The sequence below is a fragment of the Macaca thibetana genome, chromosome 1 (genome assembly GCF_024542745.1).
Source record: "Macaca thibetana thibetana isolate TM-01 chromosome 1, ASM2454274v1, whole genome shotgun sequence".
Taxonomy (NCBI): Eukaryota; Metazoa; Chordata; class Mammalia; order Primates; family Cercopithecidae; genus Macaca; species Macaca thibetana.
The window spans coordinates 10,856,270-10,881,479 of record NC_065578.1 but is presented as its reverse complement, the minus strand read 5'-3'; the positions used below and the strand labels follow the sequence as shown (position 1 = coordinate 10,881,479).

Below are 25,210 nucleotides of genomic sequence, written 5' to 3'. Positions count from 1 at the left end.
GGAGAATTGGAGAGCTGTCTCCATCTGGGAGGCCGCAGGAAAGCAGCATCATCATATGCAAACGAAGGCGATGAATCGAGCCTGGAGTCAGCCTTGATTCCTGAGCCCCTCCCCCACAACAGCCTTGCATTTGGGGGCCAGGAGACTCAGGGGATCCTGCCCCGCCTGCCTGAGGGACAACTGTGGAGCTCGGCCGCCAGGCTTCTTGGGACAGCTGTCAGACCAGCATTCCTGCGGCGCTGATCGGCCTTCCTGTTGCATAGTGGGTTGGGGGGAGCAAGTCATGGCTGGCCAAGGCGGGTCCGATGGGAATCCTGGGTCAGGGATATCAGTGATGCTCAGATGGCGAGGATTATGGTGTGAAGCAGACAACCGCCCATTGGGAGAACCTCATCAGCCTCCCTCCCTTAGCCCGAGTCTACTCCTCATGTGCCAAAGTGACAAATTTGTGCGACTGTATTTGGCAGGAATGTTTCAGGGGTTCTGTAAGCATCTGATTCTAGCTTCACTTTAAAAATAAATTTTTAAAATTATTTTGAAAACTGTAGTAAAAATAACAGACACTCTCAAATACATTCTCTACCCAATTTGAACATGGGCACGGCCCCATCATAACTCGGGCTTCTGGTTCACTGAAGAGTATTCCAGGGATGTAAGGTGAGCAGTTGCAAAGACTCACTACCATTTGCAGCTATTTAACTGCATGCTCCAGGATTTTCTGAACGTGAACAATCCAAGCCAGTTAGAAGCGCAGCCACATACCCATGAGTGTAACAGATATCCATTACATTATTTTATATCATGGAGAACAGCTTCTCTTTTTCTCATTGGTTTACTTTATTTATATTTGTTTATTTATTTTGAAACAGAGTCTCGCTCTGTCACCCAGGCTGGAGTGCGGTGGCACAATCTCAGCTCACCACAACCTTCGTCTCCCGGGTTCAAGCAATCCTCCTGCCTCAGTCTCCTGAGGGATTGCAGGCGCTGCCACCACGCCCAGCTAATTTTTGTGTTTTTAGTAGAGACAGGATTTCACCATGTTGGCCAGGCTGGTCTTGAACTCCTGACCTCAAGATCCACCCGCCTCGGCCTCCCAAAGTACTGGGATTACAGGTGTGAGCCACCACACCTGGATTTACTTTATTTATTTATTTATTGAGACTGAGTCTCGCTGTGTCACCCGGGCTGGAGTGCAGTGGCGTGATCTCGGTTCACTTCAATCTCCACCTCCTAGGTTTAAATAATTCTCTTGCCTCAGCCTCCTGAGTAGCTGGGATTACAGGCACGCACCACCATGCCCAGCTAATTCTTGTATTTTTAGTAGAGACAGGGTTTCACTATGTTGGCCAGGCTGGACTCGAACTCCTGACCTCAGGTGATCCGCCCACCTTGACCTCCCAAAGTGCTGGGATTACAGGCGTGAGTACCATGCCTGGCTTGAGCCACCGTGCCCAGCAGTTTACTTTAAAATAAGTAAATATTAGTCCTGGCTACTTGGGAGGCTGAGGCAGGAGGATCCCTTGAGCCCAGGAGTTTGAATTCAGTCTGGACAACATAGTAAGTCCCTGTCTCTAAAAAAAAAATTTTTAACAAAAATTAAACTAAGTAATTATTATAAACTGGGGCAAAGCAGCTGTTCCACAGAATCTAGGCGGGAGAGGCCAAAGAGAGTTAGTCTGGTCGCAAGTAGGGCTTAAAGTTGTGTTGTGTCTGCATAAAATAGAGAAATTTTTGATTTGGGGAAAGGAATTCTTGGTGGTGGTGGGGTGCTATACTGCTTATAAAACACTGTTTTGTTGGTTTTACGTATTAGGATTATGGGTCGAATTTCATTTGAGAAAACATTTGCACTACTCAAAACATTTATTTTTGGCAGGGAGTAGGGGAGGAGGACCACTGGGCCATTGGATTAGATGGTCTCAAAGGCCCTGTCTGCCAAGGGAGCCTGAGAATTTATGATGCATGATGACAAGGCTCCTCCATCTGTCTGTCTGTTCAACTGCCAGCCGCCTATGGGGAGGGGTGACAGATAATAGCCATAGGGTGTGGATTGGGCCTCCAGGGGCTAGGGACAAAATATTCTTCCCTTCCGGATACTCCCAACCTAGGAGCTCTGTGGGGAGGAATTGTATCCCCAGATTCAGATTTTGTTGAATGCAGGAATCATCTCAGATTTTATGTCTCTATAGTTCCAGGAAGACTTTAAGATTTTTTGTTTGTTTGTTTATTTGTAGACAGGGTCTTGCTCTGTCATACAGGCTGGAGTACAGTTGTACCATCATAGCTCACTGGAGCCTCGACCTCTCCAGCTCAAGCGATCTTCCTGCCTCAGCCTCCTAAGTAGCTGGGACGATAGCCACATACCATCATGCCAGGCTAGTTTTTTCTTATTTTTCATTGAGATGAGGTCTCTCCCTATGTTGCCCAGGTTGGTCTCGAATTCCTGGCCCCAAGTGATCTTCCCACCTTGGCCTCCCAAAGTTCTGGAATTACACGCGTGAGCCCCGGACCCAGCAATTGCTTTAACTTGAAATTGATCTGCCCAATTTTCCCTCTGGCTACTCCTCATCACTCACATGGACACTTCCTGAAATGGCAGGAATTGGAGATGGGCGGTACAGTCCTCAAGCCCCGTCTGCTCTTAGCAGAGTGTGGCCACTGTGCAGTCAGCCCCAGCTCTAGTTAGGGCATGCTGGAACCCCGGCCCCCTAGGAGCCGACTTCTGTCTTCTTCCGGTGGAGCTGACACCCCCAGGGTTGGAAAGTGGGTAATTTTCTTGTTCAGTCAAAGCAGTCATACCCTACATGAGAGTCAGGGAGCAACTGTGTGGATTCTAAATTCATTCCTGGGCTGGGCTCTTCCCAAGGTAATTTGGGATGCGAGTGTTCTAATTGCCCTCCTGATCCCTCCCAACATCTCCTTCCTTCATGAGTCTATTTCCTTGTGTGTGAAATGGGATTATTAGGCTGCCCTGAGACTTGACTACTTAGGAAGTCAGTGCTTCAGTGTGGTTTGTGTGTGGGTAGGTGGTGGTGGTGTTCCAGGTATGGATAGAGCCTGGCAGTGCAGGTGGAGTAGAGGACAGGGCAAGTGAGACTCACAGCAGCTGCCCTGCTGGGTGTTCACTGGCATACTGGTACCTTGATCATCCTGGGCTAGTCCCTACTCATCTCCCTGCCTCCCTGTGGCTCTGTATCCCCCAAAGTGCCACCTTGCCAATAGGAAGGGGCCTCTCAGCAACCCCTAGGCCTCAGAGCAGTCAGAGCCCCACCTACTCCTCCACAGGTCTTTCTCTGGCACAGAGCTCTGCCTCTTGCTCTGCTGGGGACTGCTGCCTCCTTGCGATGGAGATCGCAGGGGAGAGTGAAACCCGGTGGTCAGCCACTAGCTGAGCCCCTCTGTGTGCAGAACCAGGATGCCAGACAAGGGCACCTGCTCCAGTCTGAAGGGAGAGACCTGGCTTCTGCTCCTCGAAACCACCAGTCTGAGGGGGGACCCATAGTCCTGGCTCATTGGGATAGGAGGGAGCCAGGTCATGCCTTAGAAGACTCTATGACTATTGGGGGACCCAGTCCCTGCCCGCAGAGTGCTTTCAATCTAAGCCAGAAGCAGCCCCTGCCCTGGGGAAGCCTCCCATCTAGCAGGGGAGATATAGTTGCTGTCCTCAGGAATTTCCCAATCTGATAGGAAAGGCACAGCTCTGGCCTTGGGAGGGTCCCAGAACACGGAGCTGCTGATCTGCCCGCAAAGACACAGTCCTTGCCTCCAGGTGTCCCCACTGATAAGGGAGACCAGTCTTGGTGAGAGGTCACAGGTCTAACGAGAGGTGGAGGCCCAGACATCACTATTACTGATTCCAGCCCACAGATGTCAGCCCAAACCCACTAAGCTGGCCCATGGGAGGGCCCTCACTGAGCAGAGCAGAAGGAGCTAGACAACCTGGTCAAGTTTCTCAACTCCTCTGGGCCCCAGTTTCCTCTCTTGTGAAATGTCAGCTGTCGTGAGGATTGGGGAGTAAAAGTTTTTTTTTTGTTTTTTAAATTTTTGAGATGGAATCTCGTTCTATTGCCCAGGCTGGAGTGCAATGGCACAATCTCAGCTCACTGCAACCTCTGCCTCCCGGTCTCAAGTGATTCTTGTGCCTCAGCCTCCCAAGTAGCTGGGATTACAGGCATGCGCCACCACACCTGGCTATTTTGTTTTGTTTTGTTTTTGTTTTTTGAGATGGAGTCTCGCTCTGTTGCCAGGCTGGAGTGCAGTGGCACCATCTAGGCTCACTGAAATCTCCGCCTCCTAGGTTCAAGCGATTCTCCTGCCTCAGCCTCCCGAGTAGCTGGGACTACAGGTGCAGGCCACCACTCCCAGCTAATTTTTGTGTTTTTAGTAGAGACGGAGTTTCACCATATTGACTAGGACGGTCTCGATCTCTTGACCTCGTGATCCGCCCTCCTTGGCCTCCCAAAGTGTTTTTTGTTTTTTTGAGACGGAGTTTTGCTCTTGTTGCCCAGGCTAGAGTGCAGTGGTGCGATCTCGGCTCACTGCAACCTCCGCCTCCCAGGTTCAAGCGATTCTCCTGCCTCAGCCTTCCGAGTAACTGGGATTACAGGTGCCCGCCACCATGCCTGTCTGATTTTTGTATTTTTAGTAGAGATGGGGTTTCACCATCTTGGCCAGGCTAGTCTCAAACTCCTGACCTCATTATCCACTCGCCTCTGCCTCCCAAAGTGCTGGGATTACAAGCATGAGCCACCGTGCCCGGCTGGGGAGTAAAGGATAAAGTAAATGGGACACAGAGAGGGTGAAATAAACAGTAGTTGTTACTATGGGAAGGGGAGACAGAGGGAGTAAGGTGGCGGGAGTGGGTGTGGTGGGGGCCGGGGAGTTTCCTGGGAGCATTTGTGCATCTGTGCCTGGGTGTGCAAAGGGGCAGGCGCAGGTGGCTGTGTCCTCTGTCCTCAGTGGGGTGATCGATGGCAGGGCAGGACCGTCCTAGGCCAGCCTGGAGGGGACCATTGTCTTGGCAAATGAGGTTTGGCTTCCCTGCAGGGGCAGCTCCATCTGCTTTTATTGTTTCCAACAGCAGCCTTGGGATTTTCAACCCAACCCAGGCCTCACACCTTAAAAAACCTGTATAGGGGCTTTGGGGGAGTTTGTCAGAGGCCCCACCCATCCAAAGGCCACCAGCTTTCTGCTTCCCTCACCCAGTTTTCCCTACTCACCTCCTGAGCTCGAGTCCTACCTCCTGCTAGATTATAGGTACTTGTGGCCCCTCTTCCTGCTCTCTTAGGCAATTTGGGGGTGGGGGGAAGCAAGCCTCAGCCCCCATATTCATCAAACTTCATTATCTTAGTACCTAGACCATTTAGCTCTGGCAGAGGCTGATGTGGAGTGGACAGACTCCTGGAGTCAGACCATCCTGGGTGTGGATTCTGGCTCCAGCACTGAGTGGCTGTGTGACCCTGAGCAAGTCAATTAACCTCTCTGGGCTTCATTTCCACATCTGAAAAATGTGTACATTTGTTTGGGTATCATCTACTGTTCTAGGCCCAGAGCTTTATATGCTTTATTTAACTTGACCCTTTGATATATATATATACATATGTTTGTTTTGTTTTGTTTTTATTTTTTTTTTTTGAGACAGAGTCTCACTCTGTTGCCCAGGCTGGAGTGCAGTGGTGCAATCTCAGCTCACTGAAGCCTTCGCTCACTGCAACCTGTGCCTCCTGGGTTCAAATGATTCTCCTACCTCAGCCTCCTGAGTAGCTGGAATTATAGGCATGCGCCACACTTCCCAGCTAATTTTTGTGTGTGTGTGTTTTTTTAAGTAGAGATGGAGTTTCACCATGTTGGCCAGGCTGGTCTCGAACCCCTGGCCTCCAGTGAGCTAACTGCCTCCGCCTCCAAAGTGCTGGGATTATAGGTGTGAGCCACTGCACCTGGCCCGAAGTGGATAATATTTTTCAGATAGTAATAGTAACAATGGCTGTGTAGGAACATTAAGACAATGGCCCGAGGGACTTGCCCAAGGTTGCCTAGTAGAGCATGTGATAGAGCTGGGATTCAAACCCGCAGCCATCTGACTCCTCGGACTCATCCTCCCCGCTCCATCGCATTCCTGGCAGAGACTGCTCTTCATGCTGCCATTCAGTAACCAACACCAGTGTAGCTGCTTTGAGTCCCAGGGTAGGTGGCATGAGCTGGGGCCTGACCCAGAGCCTGCTACACCTGAAAACCGTTAAGTCCTGCAATGAGCTCCTTCCAGTTGCTGTGGGTTCCAGCAGGAGCCTCATCCCTCATAACCACCCCTTCAACCCCATCCCATCAAGGGAAGTCTTGGTTTGGGGCATGGGACATTGCCAAGCTGGGACCTGGGGTGGCAGAGCCTCTACTGGCAAAGATTCAGCCATCTTCCCACAGCCTTCTTCTTCTTGGGGACCATTGGCCACAGCGGCTCACCCCTGAGAGGGAAGGCTGGAGTAGGGCAAGCAAAGAGGGCCAGTCAAGCAAGAGAGAGGCAGCTCCAACCCATTGGGCCAGAACAGGGGTGCTGCTATGACCTGCCACCCAGGAACATGCCCACGCCTCTGAGGGAAGTTCCTGGTCTTCCCAGACTGTGTCGTCAGGGAGGCCAGGATGCAAGTCCTGCTCCATCACATTCCTGGCCGACACACGTGAAGGAACTCCCTCCAGGTCCTGTAGCTGCTAAGTGATCAGCTGGGCTTCACACCCATCTGCATGGCTGGGGTGAGCCACTTCCCTCTCTGGTCTCAGTTTCGACCCCTATAATCAGGCACAGAGACCACCTTCATTTCCCAGAGTTATGCTGGGCCTCAGTATCAGAGGGGTTTCCGGGCAGCTTGCTCCCCCTCCAACCTCCCTAGCCAGAGGGCCAGCTCCGCCCTGGCCCCGCCAGCGGGACCCAGCAGAACTCAGCAAGACACTGGGGCTTGCAGTTTTCAGTTCATTCCCGTGCCTTTGACCAGGAATCACATTCAATATAACAGGTGTGCACAGAGCCCCTACTGCGTGCTAGGCACTGGGACCACAAGCAGAAGACCCAGCCCCCACCCAGGGAGGAGCAGACTCCTCCCAGATAGCGATCATGCCGTGCAGTTCACAAGAGACAGGGAGGCAAGGGAGTGCAGGGGGGCTTCCCACAGGAGGGGACATCAGACCTCCTTGGTCAGCAAAGACGGAAGGGCTGAGATCAAACATAGGGCAGGGCAGAAAGAGCCCTAGCAAAAGTCCAGAGGAGGGCAGGCCGTGGAGATGGTCAGCTCTCCATCGTGGCTGCAACCTGGGACGCAGAGGGGGCAATGCTGGGAGGCAGGCAGGACAGGGATAGGCTGGGCTGAGATCTCTGTAGTTAACTGAGTGGCCACAGGGAGCCACTGAAGAGTATGGATTGGGGAGGGGGATGAATTGAATAGTGGGGAGGAAGGCAGCGGAGGGGGCAGGGAGGAGCTGAGCAAGGTTCCTGAGCCTCTGAGCTGGCTTTGCTGCAGAAGGCAGGGGGCAGAGATGGTGTGAAGGGCTGGGTTCACCAAAGTAGAGCCTGTCTGCCAGGTAGGATTTCGAGCAGAAGCCTGGATGTGGGATGTCGCAGGGATATCCGGCCATTCTTGCCTCTAAAGAGAAAGGCTCCAGTTGCCAGCCCGGCTGTGGCTGAAACAAGAACTCAGCCAGAGGAGCCTGGAACCTGCCAGCTGAGAGGTTTCTCTCTTCTGAAGTTTCTCTCATTAAGACACTCAGGCCATGTCACTGCCAGACTCCTGGAGTGGTGTGTCACCTGTTATGACAACCTAGACAGTGGTCAGGGGGCTTGGGCAAGCACACAGCAGGTCCAGGAGCCAGCAAGACAATCCCTTCAGAGGAAAGGAAGCGGCCTGTGAGCTGGTGCCCCTATAAAAGACATCAGGCCAAGACCTAGGTTCAGAATTGCGGGTGAGTCACAGGACGCCTGCTGATTAGCGACCAGCTGTTGGGAACATCAGCACAGCCACACTGATCTCATCTTGAAAAAAAGTGACCTGTGGACCCTGATTGTTTTAGCTGATTTTAAGACAAGCAAAGAGGAGGAGAGAGAAAGAGAAGAGTGCTTGCAAGGGTGTGGACGCCTGTACAGGCACGAGGAGGTGACGGTGATAGGAAGTGTTTTGGGGGAAGAGGCTGTGGTTGGGGGATTACTCTGAAGTGCCTCTAAGCCTTGACTTTGAGATCCATTTCTGTGGAGCCCCCTGTCCCCACCCCACCCCAGGTCTGTAGACTCCCCTCCCTTTCCCTCCCCTCCTCCCCTCTCCTCCCCTCCCTTCCTCCACAGGGTGTGTGAATCAGCACCAAGCGGCACCCCACTATTTCCACTCACATCCCTATAGGTAGCAACTAGCACCATCCCTGTTTTGTGATAGGAACGTTGAGGCTCAGGGAGATGCATTCCTTTGTCCAAGATCACTCCCAGAGCCCCCGTGTCCCTGACCCCAGACGCATGGTAGTGAACCGGTTCCAGACGCCGTGTGTCACTGGGCTGGGAGGTGGGCAGCGTGGAGGGAGCACGTCGGGCCGAGAGGATGGCCCAGGGAGCACCCAGCTGAGGAAAGCAAGAAAGACTTGGCGGGAAACCCCAGCCCTCTCTCATCTCATACCCGGGCCCCAAAGGCGGCTGAGATCCTTGGCGAGCAGAGGGAGAAAAGCCAAAAGCCGGCGGTGGGGAGAGGGAGGGGCAGAGCGGGAGGCCACAGGCGAAAGACCAGCGCCGTCGGGGGAGCCAGGCTGAGTACCGTCCTGGGCACAGACGGGAGGGCGCGGGGCCACCGGCGGTGCTGGTTCTGGGCGCACTCAGCGTCCCCCGGCCACACACCCCAGCCTCCTGGGAGGCCTCGAAAGGGGTGGGAGGGCACGCCCGCCAGCTCTGCCCGGGGCTCAGGGAGTCTTCGAAGACTTCTTCCAACGGTGGCGGACTGGGGCCCCCAGTCTGAGAGACCACCCGGAGACGGCAGAGACAGAGAGACAAAGGGAGACTGGGTCCCGGAGAGAGAAGGTTAGTGCGGAGGAGAGTGGGCGCGAGCCGGGACCCCGGAGGGCGGCGAGGGCGCGCGCGAGGCCGAGTGTCACAGCGTGGAAAAGTGGGCGTCCAGCGGCAGGTGGACGGATGGGGAACCCTGGAGCAGAGCCAGGAGCCGTGGGGAGACGCGGCATGGAGCGGAGGCGGCGGAAGGACTGGCGGATGGACGGGTCCGAGGGCTGGGAAGGAGGCAGCATCCTCACCTCCAGCCTCGGGACCCCGCACACCCCGCCCCTGGGCGCGCCAGGTAGCCCACCTTTGTCCGGGCTCGCAACCAGGTGCGGCGGGAGGGGCGGGGCCAGGGGCGGGCCGAGGCCGTGCCTTACCTGTCCGGCCGGCGGGGAGGGGGCGGAGTGGCTCGGGGCCGAGCGGCCGCTGGAGCCGAGCGCAGCCGAGGGCAAGCGGCGGAACCGGGACAGCGTGGAGAGGTGCGCGGGCAGCCGGAGGATGTGCCCAGGCTGAGAGGGGCTGGAAGGAAGGGGGAGTGGGCGGGCAGGAGGGAAGGGGGCGGGAGCGCGGGGAGGGGACAGAGGAGGGGCGGCGGGTGGCGGGCTCGACTGCCCCCAGCCGAGGGGCAGCCCCGGGGCCGGGCCCCGCGCGCTCCCGGCCAGCGCGCCCTCGGCAGCTGCGCTTCGCGTTCTGGGCCAGCTCCCCAGAGGCCTAGGCGCCGCCGCCGCGAGGGCGCGGGGCAGACAAAGGAGGCAGACAAAGGCGGGCGCAGCCCAGCAGCCGTGCGGGCACCGGGCGAGGCGGGCCCACTCCTCCCGGTGCGTAAGAGCCGCCTCGGCGCGGCCCAGGGCGCGTGGGACGGCAGGGGCTCCGGCAGCGGTGGCGCATCTGGAGCGGCCCCGCGGGGGGCGGGCGACAAAGTGCCGCGGCGGGGGGTCCTCGGTGGACCCCAACAATGGAGCGAGGCTGCGCGCTCAGCTGCGGCAGCGTCTGGCTGGGTAGGGGCCCGGGTCCGCAAAAGGATTATTCCGCTTAGACTGTCAAAAGGGACGGAAGAAATGCCCAGGGCTGGGGAGGCGGGACGGGGAACGGCGGGGCCTTTGTAGCCGCAGAAAGTGCGCAGAGTGGGCAGGCGGGGTTCTCCGAGAGGTCGCTCCTGGATGTGGGGGTACAAAGGGTGTTCAAAGTGCTGCCAGCTCACCTGGGGCGCCGACGGCGCACCCGTGCCCCCTTTCCCGATAGGGAAGGAAGAAAGACAACGGCCCCAACACACACACACACACACACACACACACACACACACGCGCGCGCGCGGCCCGGCTGTCGCCACGCCCCGTCCAAAGCCGGCCTGAAGCTTCTCAGACCGGCCCAACCCACACACACACACACACACACACACACACACACACACACACACACGCGGCCCGGCTGTCGCCACGCCCCGTCCAAAGCCGGCCTGAAGCTTCTCAGACCGGCCCAACCCGGACAAAGCCAGCGCTGGGGCCGGCTCATCCATCACCGCGCGGGGCGCCGTGTCCTGACGACGCTGGGAGTCCGGGAATGCTGGGTTATGGGTCCCGTGGCTCCCATAACTCACGACGGGGTCGGTGGGGCCACGGACGCTGCAAAGATCAAAGAGCGATAGGGCCGGACTCCCATACGTGGGAAGCAGCGCTCCCACCTGGGGCCCTGAGCTCTCCAGGTGGCTTCCATTTCGACTGTTTTCTTTCTCCAGCGGGTGGCAAATTACGATTTTGAGGTTTTAGAACACAGTTCTGCCGTCAGGCTAAATGTCTGTGTGTTCCTCTTCTGATGCCGTCCCTTGTGGTCTCGGGCAAGTCGCCTAACCTCTGAGCTCATGATTATACCTAAATTTCAGGGTTCCAGTATTGAACGCAGTGCCCTGTGTAAGGAGATAACGTTTCTAAGGATGGTCCATAGGAAATGCTCCTGAAAAATTAGCTACCATTGTTACTATGATATTACTAGCCTGGTGGGCACCAGGATGGATTGATGAGAACACTGGACTGTTTATTCACAGAAAAGTTTGAGTCACCCATCCCATAAATACCGGTTGAACACCTACTATGGGCCAGCACCAGAGGTAGGATAGTAAATAACGTGGACAAGAATCCCTGCCCCCATGGAACTCAGATTCTAGTGAAGGAGACAGAAGATAAGTGAATAAATAAAAATAAATGATGTCAGGTGGTGATTAGTGCTATGAAGAAAAGGAAAGCACATTACAGACAAAGCATGAAGGGAAGAGGTGTTGTTTTACATAAAGTTTTTAGGAAAGGCCTCTTTGGTGGGGCAGTTCTTTTGGCAAAGAAAAGAAGGTAATGAGCCACGTGGTTGTGGGAAGACTATTGAAAGCAGAAGAGCCAGTGCAAAGGTCCTGGGGCAGGAGTGTGCTTGGTGTGTTTGGGGGAGAAGAGTCAGGCTGGAACAGAGCGAGGTGACATCAGACGGGGAGCTGGGGTAGGACCATGTTGTTACAGGAAAGGGGTCCCGACCCAGACCTCAGGAGAGGGTTCTTGGATCTCGCACAAGAAAGAATTTAGGGCAAGTCTATAGAGTAAAAAGTTTATTAAGAAAGTAGAGGAATAGCCGGGCACGGTGGCTCAAGCCTGTAATCCCAGCACTTTGGGAGGCCGAGACGGGCGGATTACGAGGTCAGGAGATAGAGACCATCTTGGTTAACACGGTGAAACCCTGTCTCTACTAAAAAAAAAATACAAAAAAACTAGCCGGGCGAGGTGGCAGGCACCTGTAGTCCCAGCTACTCCGGAGGCTGAGGCAGGAGAATGGCGTGAACCCGGGAGGCGGAGCTTGCAGTGAGCTGAGATCCGGCCACTGCACTCCAGCCTGGGCGACAGAGCGAGACTCCGTCTCAAAAAAAAAAAAAAAAAAAGAAAGTAGAGGAATAAAAAGAATGGCTACTCCATAGACAGCACAGCACTGAGGGCTGCTGGTTGCCCCTTTTTATGGTTATTTCTTGATGATATGCTAAACAAAGGATGGATTATTCATGCCTCCTCCCCTCTTTTTTTTTCTTTTTGAGACGGAGTCTTGCTCTGTCACCCAGGCTGGAGTGCGGTGGCACGATCTTGGCTCACTGCAACCTCCACCTCCCAGGTTCAAGCAATTCGGCCTCAGCCTCTCCAGTAGCTGGGATTACAGGTGCGCACCACCACACCCAGCTAACTTTGTATTTTTAGTAGAGATGGGGTTTCACCATATTGGCCAGGCTGGTCTTGAACTCCTGACCTCAGGTGATCCACCTGCCTTAGCCTCCCAAAGTGCTGGGATTACAGGCGGGAGCCACAGTACCCAGCCCCTCCATCTTTTTTTTTTTTTTGAGACAGAGTCTTACTTTGTTGCCCAGGCTGCTATAGTGGCATGATCTCGGTTCACTGCAACCTCTGCCTCCTAGGTTCAAGCGATTCTCATGCCTCAGCCTCCCAATTAGCTGGGGTTACAGGCACACACCACCATGCCCAGCTAATTTTTTGTATTTTTAGTAGAGACAGGGTTTTGCCATGTTGCCCAGGCTGGTCTCAAACTCCTGACCTCAGGCAATCTGCCTGCCTTGGCCTCCCAAAGTGCTAGGGTTACAGGGGTGAGCCACTGTGCCCGGCCTTTGCTTCCCCTTTTTAGACCATATAGGGTAATGTCCTGATGTTGTTGTGGCATTTGTAAACTGTCATGGTGCTGGTGGGAGTGGAGCAGTGAGGATGACCAGAGGTCACTCTCGTGGCCATCTTGGTTTTCGTGGGTTTTGACTGGCTTCCTTACTGCAAACTGTTTTATCAGCAAGGTCTTTATGACCTGTACCTTGTGCAGATCTCCTGTCTCATACTGTGACTTAGAATGCCTTAGTCATCTGGGAATATGGCCCAGTAAGTATCAACCTCATTTTACCCAGCCCCTACTCAAGATGAGGTTGCTCTGGTTCAGACACCTCTGACAATGTGAGCCTGCAAAGGCTACGGGGAGGACTTGGGTTGTTTAGAGGGACCAAAAGCAGAGCAGAGACATGATCCGACTTAGGTTTTTAGCAGGTTTGCTGATTTGCAGAGAGAGACTCTGTCTCAAAAAATAAATAAATAAAATAAAAATTAGCTGGGTGTGATGGGGCACACCTATAGCCCCAGCTATTGGGGAGGCTGAGGTGGGAGGATCGCTTGAGCCCAGGAGGTTGAGGCTTCAGTGAGCTGCTATTACATCACTGCACTCCAGCCTAGGTGACAGAGTGAGACCCTGTCTCCAAAAAATAAAATTAAAAATAAAAAAAATTTGGCTGGGCGCGGTGGCTCAAGCCTGTAATCCCAGCACTTTGGGAGGCCGAGACGGGCGGATCACAAGGTCAGGAGATCGAGACCATCCTGGCTAACACGGTGAAACCCCGTCTCTACTAAAAAATACAAAAAACTAGCTGGGCGAGGTGGCGGGCGCCTGTAGTCCCAACACGGGAGGCTGAAGCAGGAGAATGGCATAAACCTGGGAGGCGGAGCTTGCAGTGAGCTGAGATCCGGCCACTGCACTCTAGCCCGGGCGACAGAGCAAGACTCCGTCTCAAAAAAAAAAAAATTAAAAAAATTAAAAAATTGGCCGGGCGCGGTGGCTCAAGCCTGTAATCCCAGCACTTTGGGAGGCCGAGACGGGCGGATCACAAGGTCAGGAGATCGAGACCATCCTGGCTAACACGGTGAAACCCCGTCTCTACTAAAAAAATACAAAAACTTAGCCGGGCGAGGTGGCGGGCGCCTGTAGTCCCAGCTACTCGGGAGGCTGAGGCAGGAGAATGGCGTGAACCCAGGAGGCGGAGCTTGCAGTGAGCTGAGATCCGGCCACTGCACTCCAGCCTGGGCGACAGAGCGAGACTCCGTCTCAAAAAAAAAAAAAAAAAAAATTAAAAAATTAAAAATAAAAAAATTGGACAGTCCATGGAACAGAAAGTAGATTAGTGGTTTCGGAACTGATGTACCCGGCAGCACACTTTGGGCATTAACAACCCTTCTCAAGACATGGGGAGTGATGAAAATGTTCTGAATGACAAAGTAGCGATGTACAACATTGTGACTATACTAAAAACCACTGAACTGCACCCAGTGAAAAGGTGAACTTCATGGTTTGTTTGTTTCTCAGACGGAGTCTGGGAGTCTCGCTCTGTCCCCCAGGCTGGAGTGTAGTGGCGTGATCTGGGCTCACTGCAAGCTCCACCTCCCCAGTTCACGCCATTCTCCTGCCTCAGACTGCCGAGTAGCTGGGACTACAGGCGCCCGCCACCACGCCCAGCTAATTTTTTGTATTTTTACTAGAGACGGGGTTTCACTGTGTTAGCCAGGATGGTCTCCATCTCCTGACCTCGTGATCCACCTGCTTCAGCTTCCCAAAGTGCTGGGATTACAGGCGTGAGCCACCGTGCCCGGCTTATGGTTTGTGAATTATATCTCCATAGAGAAGTTTTTTTTTTTTTTAAATGGCAGTTGAGCTGGATCAAAAGTTCTTATCTTGTGGCCCAGGATGGCTGCAGAATATATCTGGACACTCCTGATGTTGTGTAAGACATTTAGTGTCTCTGGGCCAGGGGCAGTGGCTCAAGCCTGTAATCCCAGCACTTTGGGAGGCCGAGGCGGGCACATTACTTGGGGTCAGGAGTTCAAGGCCAGCCTGGCCAGCATGGCGAAACCCTGTCTGTACTAAAAGTACAAAAAAATTAGCTAGGTGTGGTGGCACATGCCTGTAGTCCCAGCTACTTGGGAGGCTGAGGCAGGAGAATCGCTTGCACCAAGGAGGCGGAGGTTGCAGTGAGCCGAGATCACGCCATTGCACTCCAGCCTGGGCGACAAGAGTGAGACTCAGTCTCAAAAAAAAAAAAAAAAAAAAAAAAGAGAAAGAGACATTTTGTGTCTCTGTATAGAAGCCCAAAGTTTAAGAACATACGACCAGGCTAGGCGTGGTGGCTCATGCCAGTAATCCGAGCTTTGGGAAGCTGAGGTAGGAACTCTGGAGGCCAAGTGTTCAAGACCAGCCTGGGTAACACAGTGAGACCCTGTCTCTATGAAAAAAGAGCAGATGACCAGCAAGGTCCCCCTGACCACTGAAGGGTCAGCAACACTGGGAATCAGTAGAATCCCACAGAGGGAATGGTGGGTGAGGGCCTTGCTCTGGCTGCAGTGTTGAAAGCCATCTCAGGTCAGCAGTGAACCCCGAGATCTGGGACAGCTGACCAGGTCAGGCCTCACACCAGAAGGCAGATGAGAGCGGAGAGGAGCTGTCGGCCGGAAGCCCTTGTCTTTAGGCGTCTTGTTCCGTGATGATACGTGTCCTCCCTAGGGCAGCTTGGGAGTTGCCTGCTGCCTTGGGAAATGGAAATGGAGCTATGGGGAGGCCGCTAAAGATGGTTTGGATGGGGTTTTGAAAAGCATGACAGCTTGTCCAGAGTGTTTGTTCTGGGGGCTTAAATAGTGTATATAGACCTTAATATCATTGTCATAACAGCCATTAATTGAGCATTTATGTGCCAGGCATTGTGCATTTTATTTGTTTATTTATTTTTCGAGACAGGGTCTCACTTTATCACCCAGGTTGGAGTGCAGTGGTACAAACATGGCTCACTGCAGCCTTGATTTCCCGGGCTCAAGTGATCCTCCCACCTCAGCCCGCTAAGTAGCTGGGACTACAGGTGCATGCCACCATGCTCAGCTAATTTTTATATTTTTTGTAGAGTTTTTGCCATGTTGCCCAGGCTTGTCTCGAACTTCTGAGCTCAAGTGGTCCGTCCGCCTTGGCCTCCCAAAAACCTGGGATCATAGGAGTGAGCCACTGTGCCTGGCATTGTGCACTTTATGTTTTTTATAAATATGAACATGGACATAAGCATTTGCTCTTTGCTCAATCCTATGAAATTGGAACTACCATTATCCTATTTTACAGATGAGCAAACTGAGGTTCAGAGAAAGAAGAGCCTCACAGCTAGTTAAGGGGCAGCATTGGGGAGAGAAGCAGCAGGCTGGACACATGAGCAGGACGAGTGGGTGCTGGGGACACCATAGGGAACATGCCACAGCCCTTGCTTTTGTTCTTGAAAATAACTTTTCTCTGCATAGTGCCCATAGCCCAGGCACTGAAGCCAATGTCTTTTGCTCCTCATCCAGACTCAGTTGAGATTCAAGTCAGGCAAGTGGTAATGAGCCACTGTCCACCATCATTTCATTCCTCTGTCACTCATTCTTTCATCCACTCATTTGACACACATTCGCCGAGAACCTGAATTTGGGCTGGGCATGGTGGCTCAAGCCTGTAATCTCAGCATTTTGGGAGGCTGAGGCAGGAGGATCTCTTGAGCCCCAGAGTTCGAGACCAGCCTAGGCAACATGGTGAGATCCTGCCTCTGCAAAAAATTTTAAAAATCAGCCAGGTGTGGTGGTGCACACCTGTAATCCTAGCTACCCAGGAGGCTGAGGTAGGAGGATCTCTTGAGCCCAGGAGTTTCAGGCTGCAGTGAGCTATGATTGCCCCACTGCACTTTAGCCTGGGTGACAAGGAGAGACCCTGTCTCTGGAAAAGAAAGAAAAAAAAAAAAAAGACAGAGAGAGAGAACCTGAATTTGGCTAGGCACTGCATTGAAATAATGAATGAGGCTGGGTCCCTGCCCAGGGTCATTGCAACTGGATGGGCCCCTGAGCATCAGGGTATCAGGAGATTGTCACCAGGTTATGTGTGGCTCACTCTGTATGTCCCCCATACCCATGTGATTGGTGTCCTGGGAACCTTCATTCTGCCATCAGCCTGGTGGAGATGGGAGGGGTCTTGGAATCACCTCTGGGGGCTGGAAACCTTATTACCTGGTTCACTCACTGTGTGTTTGTTTTCCATAAACCCCAGCAGTCCTCTTCTGCGCGTGCAGGTCTTTCTCTTTGCTGGGCTGGTGCTCACAGCTCACCTTCTCAGTTTCCACTTCATTGTCTCTTGGGAGTGATTTTCCCTCCATCCCCATTGCAGATCCTCAGGGACCTGCTCTAGTTGGCAAATAAGCTCTCGCTCCCCCTAAACACCCATCCTTCCTTCCCAGCTGCCTTCCTACATATTGTCATTATGGTGAAAAATATGCAAATAACTTTGAACAACAGTTTCCCAGCAGACGGGTGTTCAAAAATGTAATAAATTAACCCCATAATGTAATCTGGATCCCGTGACCATCCATCATGCTGATACGATTAAGATATGCAAAACCAGATGCTGAGGAGCCCATGGATGGAGCGTTGGCAGAGCTCCCCGGATGGGCCCATGCTGACTCGGCCCCCTGCCCCTGCTCCCACCCCCATGGAACCTGAGGCCATCAGAGGTTTAGGGAACATCTGTCTGGCCTGTTCATTTCACTAATGAGACTGAAGCCTTTTGGGGGTTTGGGGTCAGATCGGTTTGAATCCCTACCCATCTGCTTCCTAGCCCACCTTCCTTCTGTTTGTGATTGGATCTGAACCCAAGGCCCCAAACCCAGACTTTTTTTCTTTTTTTTGAGATGGAGTTTTTGCTCTTGTTGCCCAGGCTGGAGTGCAATGGTGCGATCTTGGATCTCAGCTCACCACAACCTCCGCCTCCCGGGTTCAAGCGATTCTCCTGCCTCAACTTCCCGAGTAGCTGGGATTATAGGCATGTGCCACCACGCCTGGCTAATTTTGTATTTTTAGTAGACACAGGGTTTCTCCATGTTGGTCAGGTTGATCTCGAACTCCTGACCTCAGGTGATCTGCCCGCCTCAGCCTCCCAAAGTGCGGGGATTACAGGCACGAGCCACCCACTGCGCCCAGCTGACATTTTTTTTTTTAATTGCAATAATTTTGGGTTACATGGATAAGTTCTTTAGCGGTGACTGCTGAGATTTTGGTGCACCCATCACCTGAGCAGTGTAGACTGTACCCAATACATAGTCTTTTGTCCCTCACCTCCCCACCCTTCCCCTAGAGTCCCCAAAGTTCAATATATCATTCCTATGCCTTTGCATCCCCATAGGTTAACTCCCACTTACAAGTGAGAACATACGATATTTGCAAACCCAGATATTTTTATCCACAGGTTTCTAGTTGACAAGGTGGGTACCCCAGTGTCAAAAGCTGTTGGGACCTCAGTTTCCCCAAGGAAAAATGAGGGTTGAGTTTATGTCCCCCAAGGTTTTTCTCACGTTCTTAGCTCTGTGTGTCAGGAATTCTATGGGTGGCTTGTATTGTGTCTTCTCGGGGCAGAGGGCTGGGGCTGGGAGTCCATGGACGGAGGGCCTGACTTGAGCCCCAGTGCCCCTCACACTGTGTCCTGAAGGCCATCCCACAGGAGTCACCTGACTCTCAGTTTCCCCACCCCAGGCCCCAGTCTGAAGGGCTCCTTTGCAAGGAGTTGCCCCCTATGACCGCCACTGCCTGTCACCAATACAAAAGCTGCTTAAGCAGCCTCCAGAGAGGGAAAGGAAAGACGCTTGTTTTTCCCAAGTTCTGCAATGAGTCAATCTCAGGGAACCACGGGACACTGTCTATAAGCCAGTGAGCTGTTTGGCCAGCTCTGTGTGGAAATGGCATGATGTGGGCAGGATCCCCACGTCTTGAGAAGGGTTGCTGTCCCCAGAATGTGCTGCCAAATGCACCAGTTCCTAAAACAAAATCATCCGTCCCTTTGGACGGATGATTTTACATCACAATTTTACAAAATGCATCATATTTTTACAAAATGCAGATATTCTCTGGGAACAGTCCAAACCTCTGTGGCGATTCCGACACTTTGCTGGGCATCCGGGCCCCTGGGGAGCTTGTTAAAGGGCCAGTGCCCTGCTGTGCACCCCACCTCGATCAGGTTGCTCTGGGCAGCACAGCAGCTGTGATTAATGGGCTCCTGGGGGATTCTGATGCAGATTTCCTAGGACTGCATTTGAAGAAATGTTTTGCTGACATTCCTAGCTTAATGGGTTACTTACAAGTTACTTTTTCTCTCCCCATTAGAAGTCTGGAAATGCAGGTTTGAAGGCATCAGGGGGTCGGGGGAGGGATCCGGGTCTCCTATAATGAGCTGTAAATGATAAACAAGCCTGGCTAGATCTGTGACCAAACAGACGGATGGGATTAACAAGCTCTTACCTCCCTGGAGGTCGCAGACAAAGTCCTCTTGGCTTCTGGTCCTGACTTGTTGCCCACTAACTCCGTAGCTGCTTCTCAGATCTTAGTTTTCTCAGTTGTAAAATAAGGGGGCTGTAAATAAGTGGAAGCCCTGGTGTCAGAAGAGGCATCAGAGCTAGGTTTGTATTCCCACTATGTGATTTTGGCGAATTAGAGAACGTTTCGGGGCCTGTTTAACCATCTGTAAAGTGGGGCTGTAAAGTGGAGATTTAGCTGCTAGGGTTAAGGAGGGAATTACAGGAATCAGTGTTTGATACATAAGAAGCACTCGATGCTAGTCATTTCTTATTATTTTAATAATATCATCTCTGAGGGCCCTTTCAGGACTTCCAGACGGAGTCCACGTCCGTGGGGGACTTCGGAGCAGTAAAAGGTAGCGGCAGGAGGCACCTCGGCCATCGCCCACCCCACTAGCTGGGAGACTCCGGCAGGTTATTCACCCTTCTGCACCTCGCTTCACTCATCTGTATAAAGGGAACAGTCACAGTAACTGCCTCATGGAGTTACTCCGGGGACTTAGATAATCCAGGGACACACGTAGCCCAGTGCCCAGCACTCGGCTGGAGCTCCATAAAGGTCAGCTATTGTTCTGAAGCGTAGGGCGGGGAGGGTTCATCCTGTTGGGCCGTCAGGCCAGGCTGTATTTAGGTACCCGGTGGGGGCGGGGCGGGGGCGGCGCCGGTGCACGCCCTCTTTTTTTAATTTTTAAAATTTCACCCGGGTCTTGACAACCGGTGCAACCCTGTCCTCCCCTGTTCCCGCCCCCGAGCCAGAGGAGCCTCTTTTAGGTGGGCAGCTGCAGGAATGGTGACTCGGGTTAGCTCAGATGTGGCTGCCCTTAGTCCCCAGCTGCGCCCTCCCCTTTGCCCTCCCCAGCAACCCCTACCCGCCCTCTTCCGGCGCGTGCTAAAGCGAGAGAAACGCCCTCGGGGGAAGATATGTAGCAATCCGATGGAACTTGGAGATCAACGTTGTGTTTTCTTCGCGACCACCTGAAGTCGAAGGGAGGTGGAGCGGCGGGTCTCAGCCCCTGCCCGACGCCGAGACCCGGCCCCCGCCCCCCGGAGCCTAGTCCCCGCAGGCGGAACCGCCCTGTGCGAGGCCGGGTTTGGACTGCGCGGGAATGGGCGTGGCCTGGGCGGGGCGGGCTCTAGGACCCGCCGGAGCGCCGTGAACGTCACCCAGCGGCGCCGAGGCCCCGGGTTGAGCGGGAGGCGCGATCGGTCCGGTCGGTGGCTCCCCGCAGCGGGGCCGGGCCCGATCTCGGGCAGGAACCGAGCCCAGAGCCGGTACTAGGGGAGGGAGAGGGGGCGGATTCCCGCCGGGAGGGATCCGGCCGGGCAGGGGGCGGAGTCTTATTCCAACCCAGCTTTGCTTTCCGCGTGTCCCGCTTTGCACTGCCGGCCCTGCGCATCCAGCTGTTTCCCTCTGCGTCCGCGGCCCTGCCCTTTTCGGGGGCACCGCTGTGATCTTTACACCCCCCGAGACGGCGGAGCGAGGGGGCGCGGGCGGCCAGTGGATAGAGGCTGATGCCCCCAAGCACGGACGCCAGCGTCGGGTTGGGGGTTCTTCCCAGCTGCTCTGAGCCTCTGCGAAGCGGGAGGTCATGCCCCAGTTCCCACGGACTGTGGGGAGGGAAGAGACGGTGGAGGCGAGCGGGTTCTGGGCTCCTGGGTGTCTGGAACTACCCTCTGCCCTTGCCCCACCACTCAGGTAGCGGGAAGGATGACCACGCTCACACGACAAGACCTCAACTTTGGCCAAGGTAGGGAGGCTGGACCTGCGGGGTCGGGGGCGGGGGCGTCTGGGCTGGCGGGCTTCCCGGAGCGCACCACCGGCTTGTGCCCCCTGCAGTGGTGGCCGATGTGCTCTGCGAGTTCCTGGAGGTGGCTGTGCATCTCATCCTCTACGTGCGCGAGGTCTACCCTGTGGGCATCTTCCAGAAACGCAAGAAGTACAACGTGCCGGTCCAGGTGAGGCACGTCCCAGAACCACAGAGTGGGTACAGGGTAGACTTTTAAAAACTCTTCGGTCGGGTGTGGTGGCTCACGCCTGTAATCCTGGCACTTTGGGAGGCCGAGGCGGGCGGATCACTTGAGGTCAGGAGACCAGCCTGACAAACATGGTGAAACCCCCTCTCTACTAAAAATACAAAAATTGGCTGGGCGTGGTGGCTAACGCCTGTAATCCCAGATACTCAGGAGGCTGAGGCAGGAGAATCGCTTGAACCTGGGAGGCGGAGGTTGCAGTGAGCCAAGATTGTGCCACTGCATTCCAGCCTGGGTGACAAGAGCGAAACTCCGTCTCAAAAAAAAAAAAAACCTCTTCCACTTCAGGCCAAGCCAGCACTTTATTTTTTATTTTATTTTATTTTTTGAGACTGAGTCTCGATGTGTCGCCCTGCCTGGAGTGCAGTTACATGATCTTGGCTCACTGCAACTTCCACCTCCTGGGTTCAAGCGATTCTCCTGCCTCAGCCTCCCGAGTAGCTGGGGATTACAGGCGTGTGCCACCACACCGGGCTAATTTTTGTATTTTTAGTAGAGACAAGGTTTCGCCGTGTTGGCCAGGCTGGTATCGAACTCCTGACCTCCGGTGATCCGTCCGCCTTGGCCTCCCAAAGTGGTGGGATTACAGGCATGAGCACTTTATTATGAAATAGATTTTGTGTTAGATAATGTTGCCCAACTGTGGGCTAATGTAAGTGTTTTGAGTGTGTTTGGGTAGGCCTGGCTAAGCTATGATGTTCTGTATGTTACATGTATTAATTGCATTTTCCACTGGCGATATTTGATGGCTTTATCCAAACAAACAGCAACAAACCCATAGTATCCAAACAACAACAAACCCATAGTACATTGTTGAAGGTCACCTTTAGAGGGAAAAGGAAAAAAAAATTGACATTTACTCACTTTTTCTTTATGATGAAGTGATTGAAGCTCAGAGAAGTTAAGGAATTTACCTGAGGCCTCACAGTTCCTTAGTTCTTAACTTTTGAAATCTGATTACGTTTTTCTGGATCCTTTTTCTGGAAAAATGCCCACGTGCACAAAGATACAACTTTAGGGACTTTTCAGACTCTGGAGGAGTCCATGGACCCCACATTAAGAACCCCTAATGGTATATTAAATGCTCATATTGGGATTGAGTTCTTATCTTTTTTTTTTCTTTGAGATGGAGTCTTGCTTTGTTGCCCAGGCTGGAGTGCAGTGGCTTGATCTCAGCTTACTGCAACCTCCGCCTCCCAGGTTCAAGTGATTCTCCTGCCTCAGCCTCTCGAGTAGCTGGGATTACAGATGCCACCTTATCTGGCCAATTTTTGTATTTTTAGTAGAGACGGGGTTTTGCCATTTTGGCCAGGCTGGTCTGAAACTCCTGACCTCAGGCGATCCACCCACCTTATCCTCTCAAAGTGCCAGGATTATAGGAGTGAGCCACTGTGCCCAGCCTGAGTTCTTATCTTCTAACTTCTTTCTCCATGGATAAATTCACAGTTGTTAGCTTCTTGAGGGAAAGTGGGGTCTTCTGGGTAGGGGGCCCTGGAGAGCTGCTGGGCCTCTGATGGAAGGCAGACAGGGCCTTGGGCTCCTGGTCGTGTTGGATGGTTTCCCCATCTGTGCTTTGGGCCTCACCAGCCGCATGGTGTTGTGTGCAGATGTCCTGCCACCCGGAGCTGAATCAGTATATCCAGGACACGCTGCACTGCGTCAAGCCACTCTTGGAGAAGGTGAGGGTGCACTGGGCTCCCCAGCCACCTCACCCCATGCTCACCCCTGTCCCTCTATGCTCACGGTCCAACTCTGGGATGGGGTGATGCTAGGACTCTGTGGCGTCTTCATGGCTCCAATACCCAGAAGCCTGTTCCCTGCACTCTGGAGACCATCCCAACCCAGGGGCAGGCTCCAAGGCATGTGGGCCATGTGCAGGGTGCCTGGGGCCTGGGAACCTGGGTTGAAGCTGGCTGTGAGGAGGGACTGCCCTGGTGGGCTCTGGGTTTTTCTTACATCCGTTCCCTGTTCTCCACGCTAAACGTTCTGTCTGAGCTGAGCCCCTCAGGGTTTCTTCCCCATCTAGTCCTGATCTCAGACTTCCTGGGACCTTCCCTCTGGGGCCTGGTTATTCCCTCAGCCTGCACCGCTCATACCGGAGGGTGCCAGCTTCTCAAACCCGCGCTATCTGGGCTCTTGGGGACGCCCAGCCTAGCAGCTGAGCAGGGCTGTGAGTGGGCCGCTTCCCCTCCTTCCTTGGGCAAGGGGGTGGAGGCGGGGTGGTGGAGTGGGGGTGGGGTGTCTGGCTCTGCAGCGGGGGTTCCTCTCCTTGCAGAATGATGTGGAGAAAGTGGTGGTGGTGATTTTGGATAAAGAGCACCGCCCAGTGGAGAAATTCGTCTTTGAGATCACCCAGCCTCCACTGCTGTCCATCAGGTGGGCTGCCCCTGCCCCTCGCCCACTAGCTGGCAGCAGGTCTGTCTCTGGCAACACACCCACCCCTTTAAGGCAGCCCTTGAATACCTTGGAAAAGGCCTGGGAGGAGAAAGGGCAAGATGCGCCAGCCTGACAAGGGGACAGCCTGTGAGCAGCTGAGATGGGTCCAGAGAAATGACATGAGCTACCCAGGGTCACCTGGGTAGGGGCAGAGCCCAGGACACAGAACCAGTTTTCTGACTCCTCAGGCAAGTGTCCAGTCAACTTGAAGTTGACCTTTGGCACATATGTTAGTTGGTCAACTGCATGCTTCTGATGGTGAGGTCAGGGCACTGGAATCTATGCCCAACCTGTCCCCACAGGCTGTGTGGCCTTAGGCAAGCCCTTTCCCCTCCTGGCTTGGCGTCCTGGTTCTTGGGCCTGGCTGCACATTAAAACCACCTAGGGAGGCCTCCTCAGATCGCCTCTATCTCCCCTGCCCCCCGCCAAATTCTGACTTTGTCTGGGGTGGGGCTGGGCATTTCTTGTAAACTCCCTTGCTGGTTTGAATTGTGTGGACCGGATAGGGAGCTGGGTCCTAGGCATGCAGCCCTCTCAGAGGCACTGGAGGGGGTTCTGTACCCCAGGTCTGCATCCAGGCTTGATGCCTGGGGTGGAGGGGAGGGCGCCAGTGTGATGGGAAGACCTCCTCTCCTCTCAGCTCAGACTCCCTGTTGTCTCACGTGGAGCAGCTGCTCCGAGCCTTCATCCTGAAGATCAGTGTGTGCGATGCCGTCCTGGACCACAACCCCCCAGGTGTGTCCACTCCCCACCCTCTCTTCCCTTGGCGTTTCCACGGTTGTCTCGGGTTGGTCTGTGTTCCCAGGTCCATGTTTGGCTGCTCTGAGACTCATCTCTTCCTAACCCTGAGAGTCCACCTCCTCTGGGAAGCTTCCCTGATTGATTCCACCTGGCTTCCATCTCCCTATTGACTGGGGCTTTTCTTAGCACTTGCTTTGCCATCTGCTCTGGGGGTGCTGCCGAGCCAGCAAGGGAAGTGGGAAGAGGCTGGGCCCAGTGGCAGGCACCAGGGCGGCGGGGGAGCCTCCACCAACCTCTTGCTTCTCCAGGCTGTACCTTCACAGTCCTAGTGCACACAAGAGAAGCCGCCACTCGCAATATGGAGAAGATCCAGGTCATCAAGGTGAGATGAGACGGGTCTGGGTCTGGGTGCAGGCTCTAGAAACGTGATGTGGCAGTTTCAGGCAGGCAGGGGCGTTGCCTGTGGCCAGCCATCCATTATATTGGTGCAGCAGTGCCTGGTACCCAGCAGGTCCTCAGGCCTGGCCACTGCTCCATCTGGGCACTTGGGGCAGTGAGGAGCTCAGGTGGAGCCACCTGCTGAGGCCCCCAGCTCATCCTGGCTCTTCTGAAGTGGGGGCTCTCCAGGGAGGGGTCCTGGCCCATCAGGTTCAGCATTGGTGCCTGGGGCTTGTCCCTTGGGTTCTATGGACTTGGCCTCTGTGGGGGATGGGGGGGCCTGGGGTCTGCATCACCAACAGCTTCCTAGTGATTCTGAGGCTCAGGTTGTAGGCCCCTGGTCTGGAGTGGGAGGGACAGCAAAGTAA

At 54.1% G+C, this 25,210-nt stretch overlaps 3 protein-coding genes across 3 annotated transcripts in view; 2 read left to right on the top strand and 1 right to left on the bottom strand.

The window, feature by feature from the left end:
• CLCN6 (chloride voltage-gated channel 6) overlaps positions 1–19,594 on the bottom strand; it is a 165,558-nt gene extending 145,964 nt beyond the window's left edge. The window contains exon 1 of the mRNA XM_050788197.1: positions 19,585–19,594. The gene's annotated coding sequence lies outside the window, so the exon portion shown is untranslated. The remainder of the gene's footprint in view (positions 1–19,584) is intronic.
• Positions 1–25,210, top strand: part of FBXO2 (F-box protein 2) — a 122,113-nt gene that overhangs the window by 68,763 nt on the left and 28,140 nt on the right. The gene's annotated exons all lie outside the window — the stretch shown is intronic.
• The window catches only part of MAD2L2 (mitotic arrest deficient 2 like 2), a 407,166-nt gene that overhangs the window by 381,210 nt on the left and 746 nt on the right, over positions 1–25,210 (top strand). The window contains exons 2-8 of the mRNA XM_050788976.1: positions 20,356–20,468; positions 20,893–20,944; positions 21,034–21,152; positions 22,835–22,906; positions 23,503–23,603; positions 24,304–24,398; positions 24,713–24,786. Of these exons, the coding sequence (XP_050644933.1) occupies positions 20,905–20,944; positions 21,034–21,152; positions 22,835–22,906; positions 23,503–23,603; positions 24,304–24,398; positions 24,713–24,786 (501 nt within the window). The 5' untranslated portion in view covers positions 20,356–20,468; positions 20,893–20,904. The remainder of the gene's footprint in view (positions 1–20,355; positions 20,469–20,892; positions 20,945–21,033; positions 21,153–22,834; positions 22,907–23,502; positions 23,604–24,303; positions 24,399–24,712; positions 24,787–25,210) is intronic.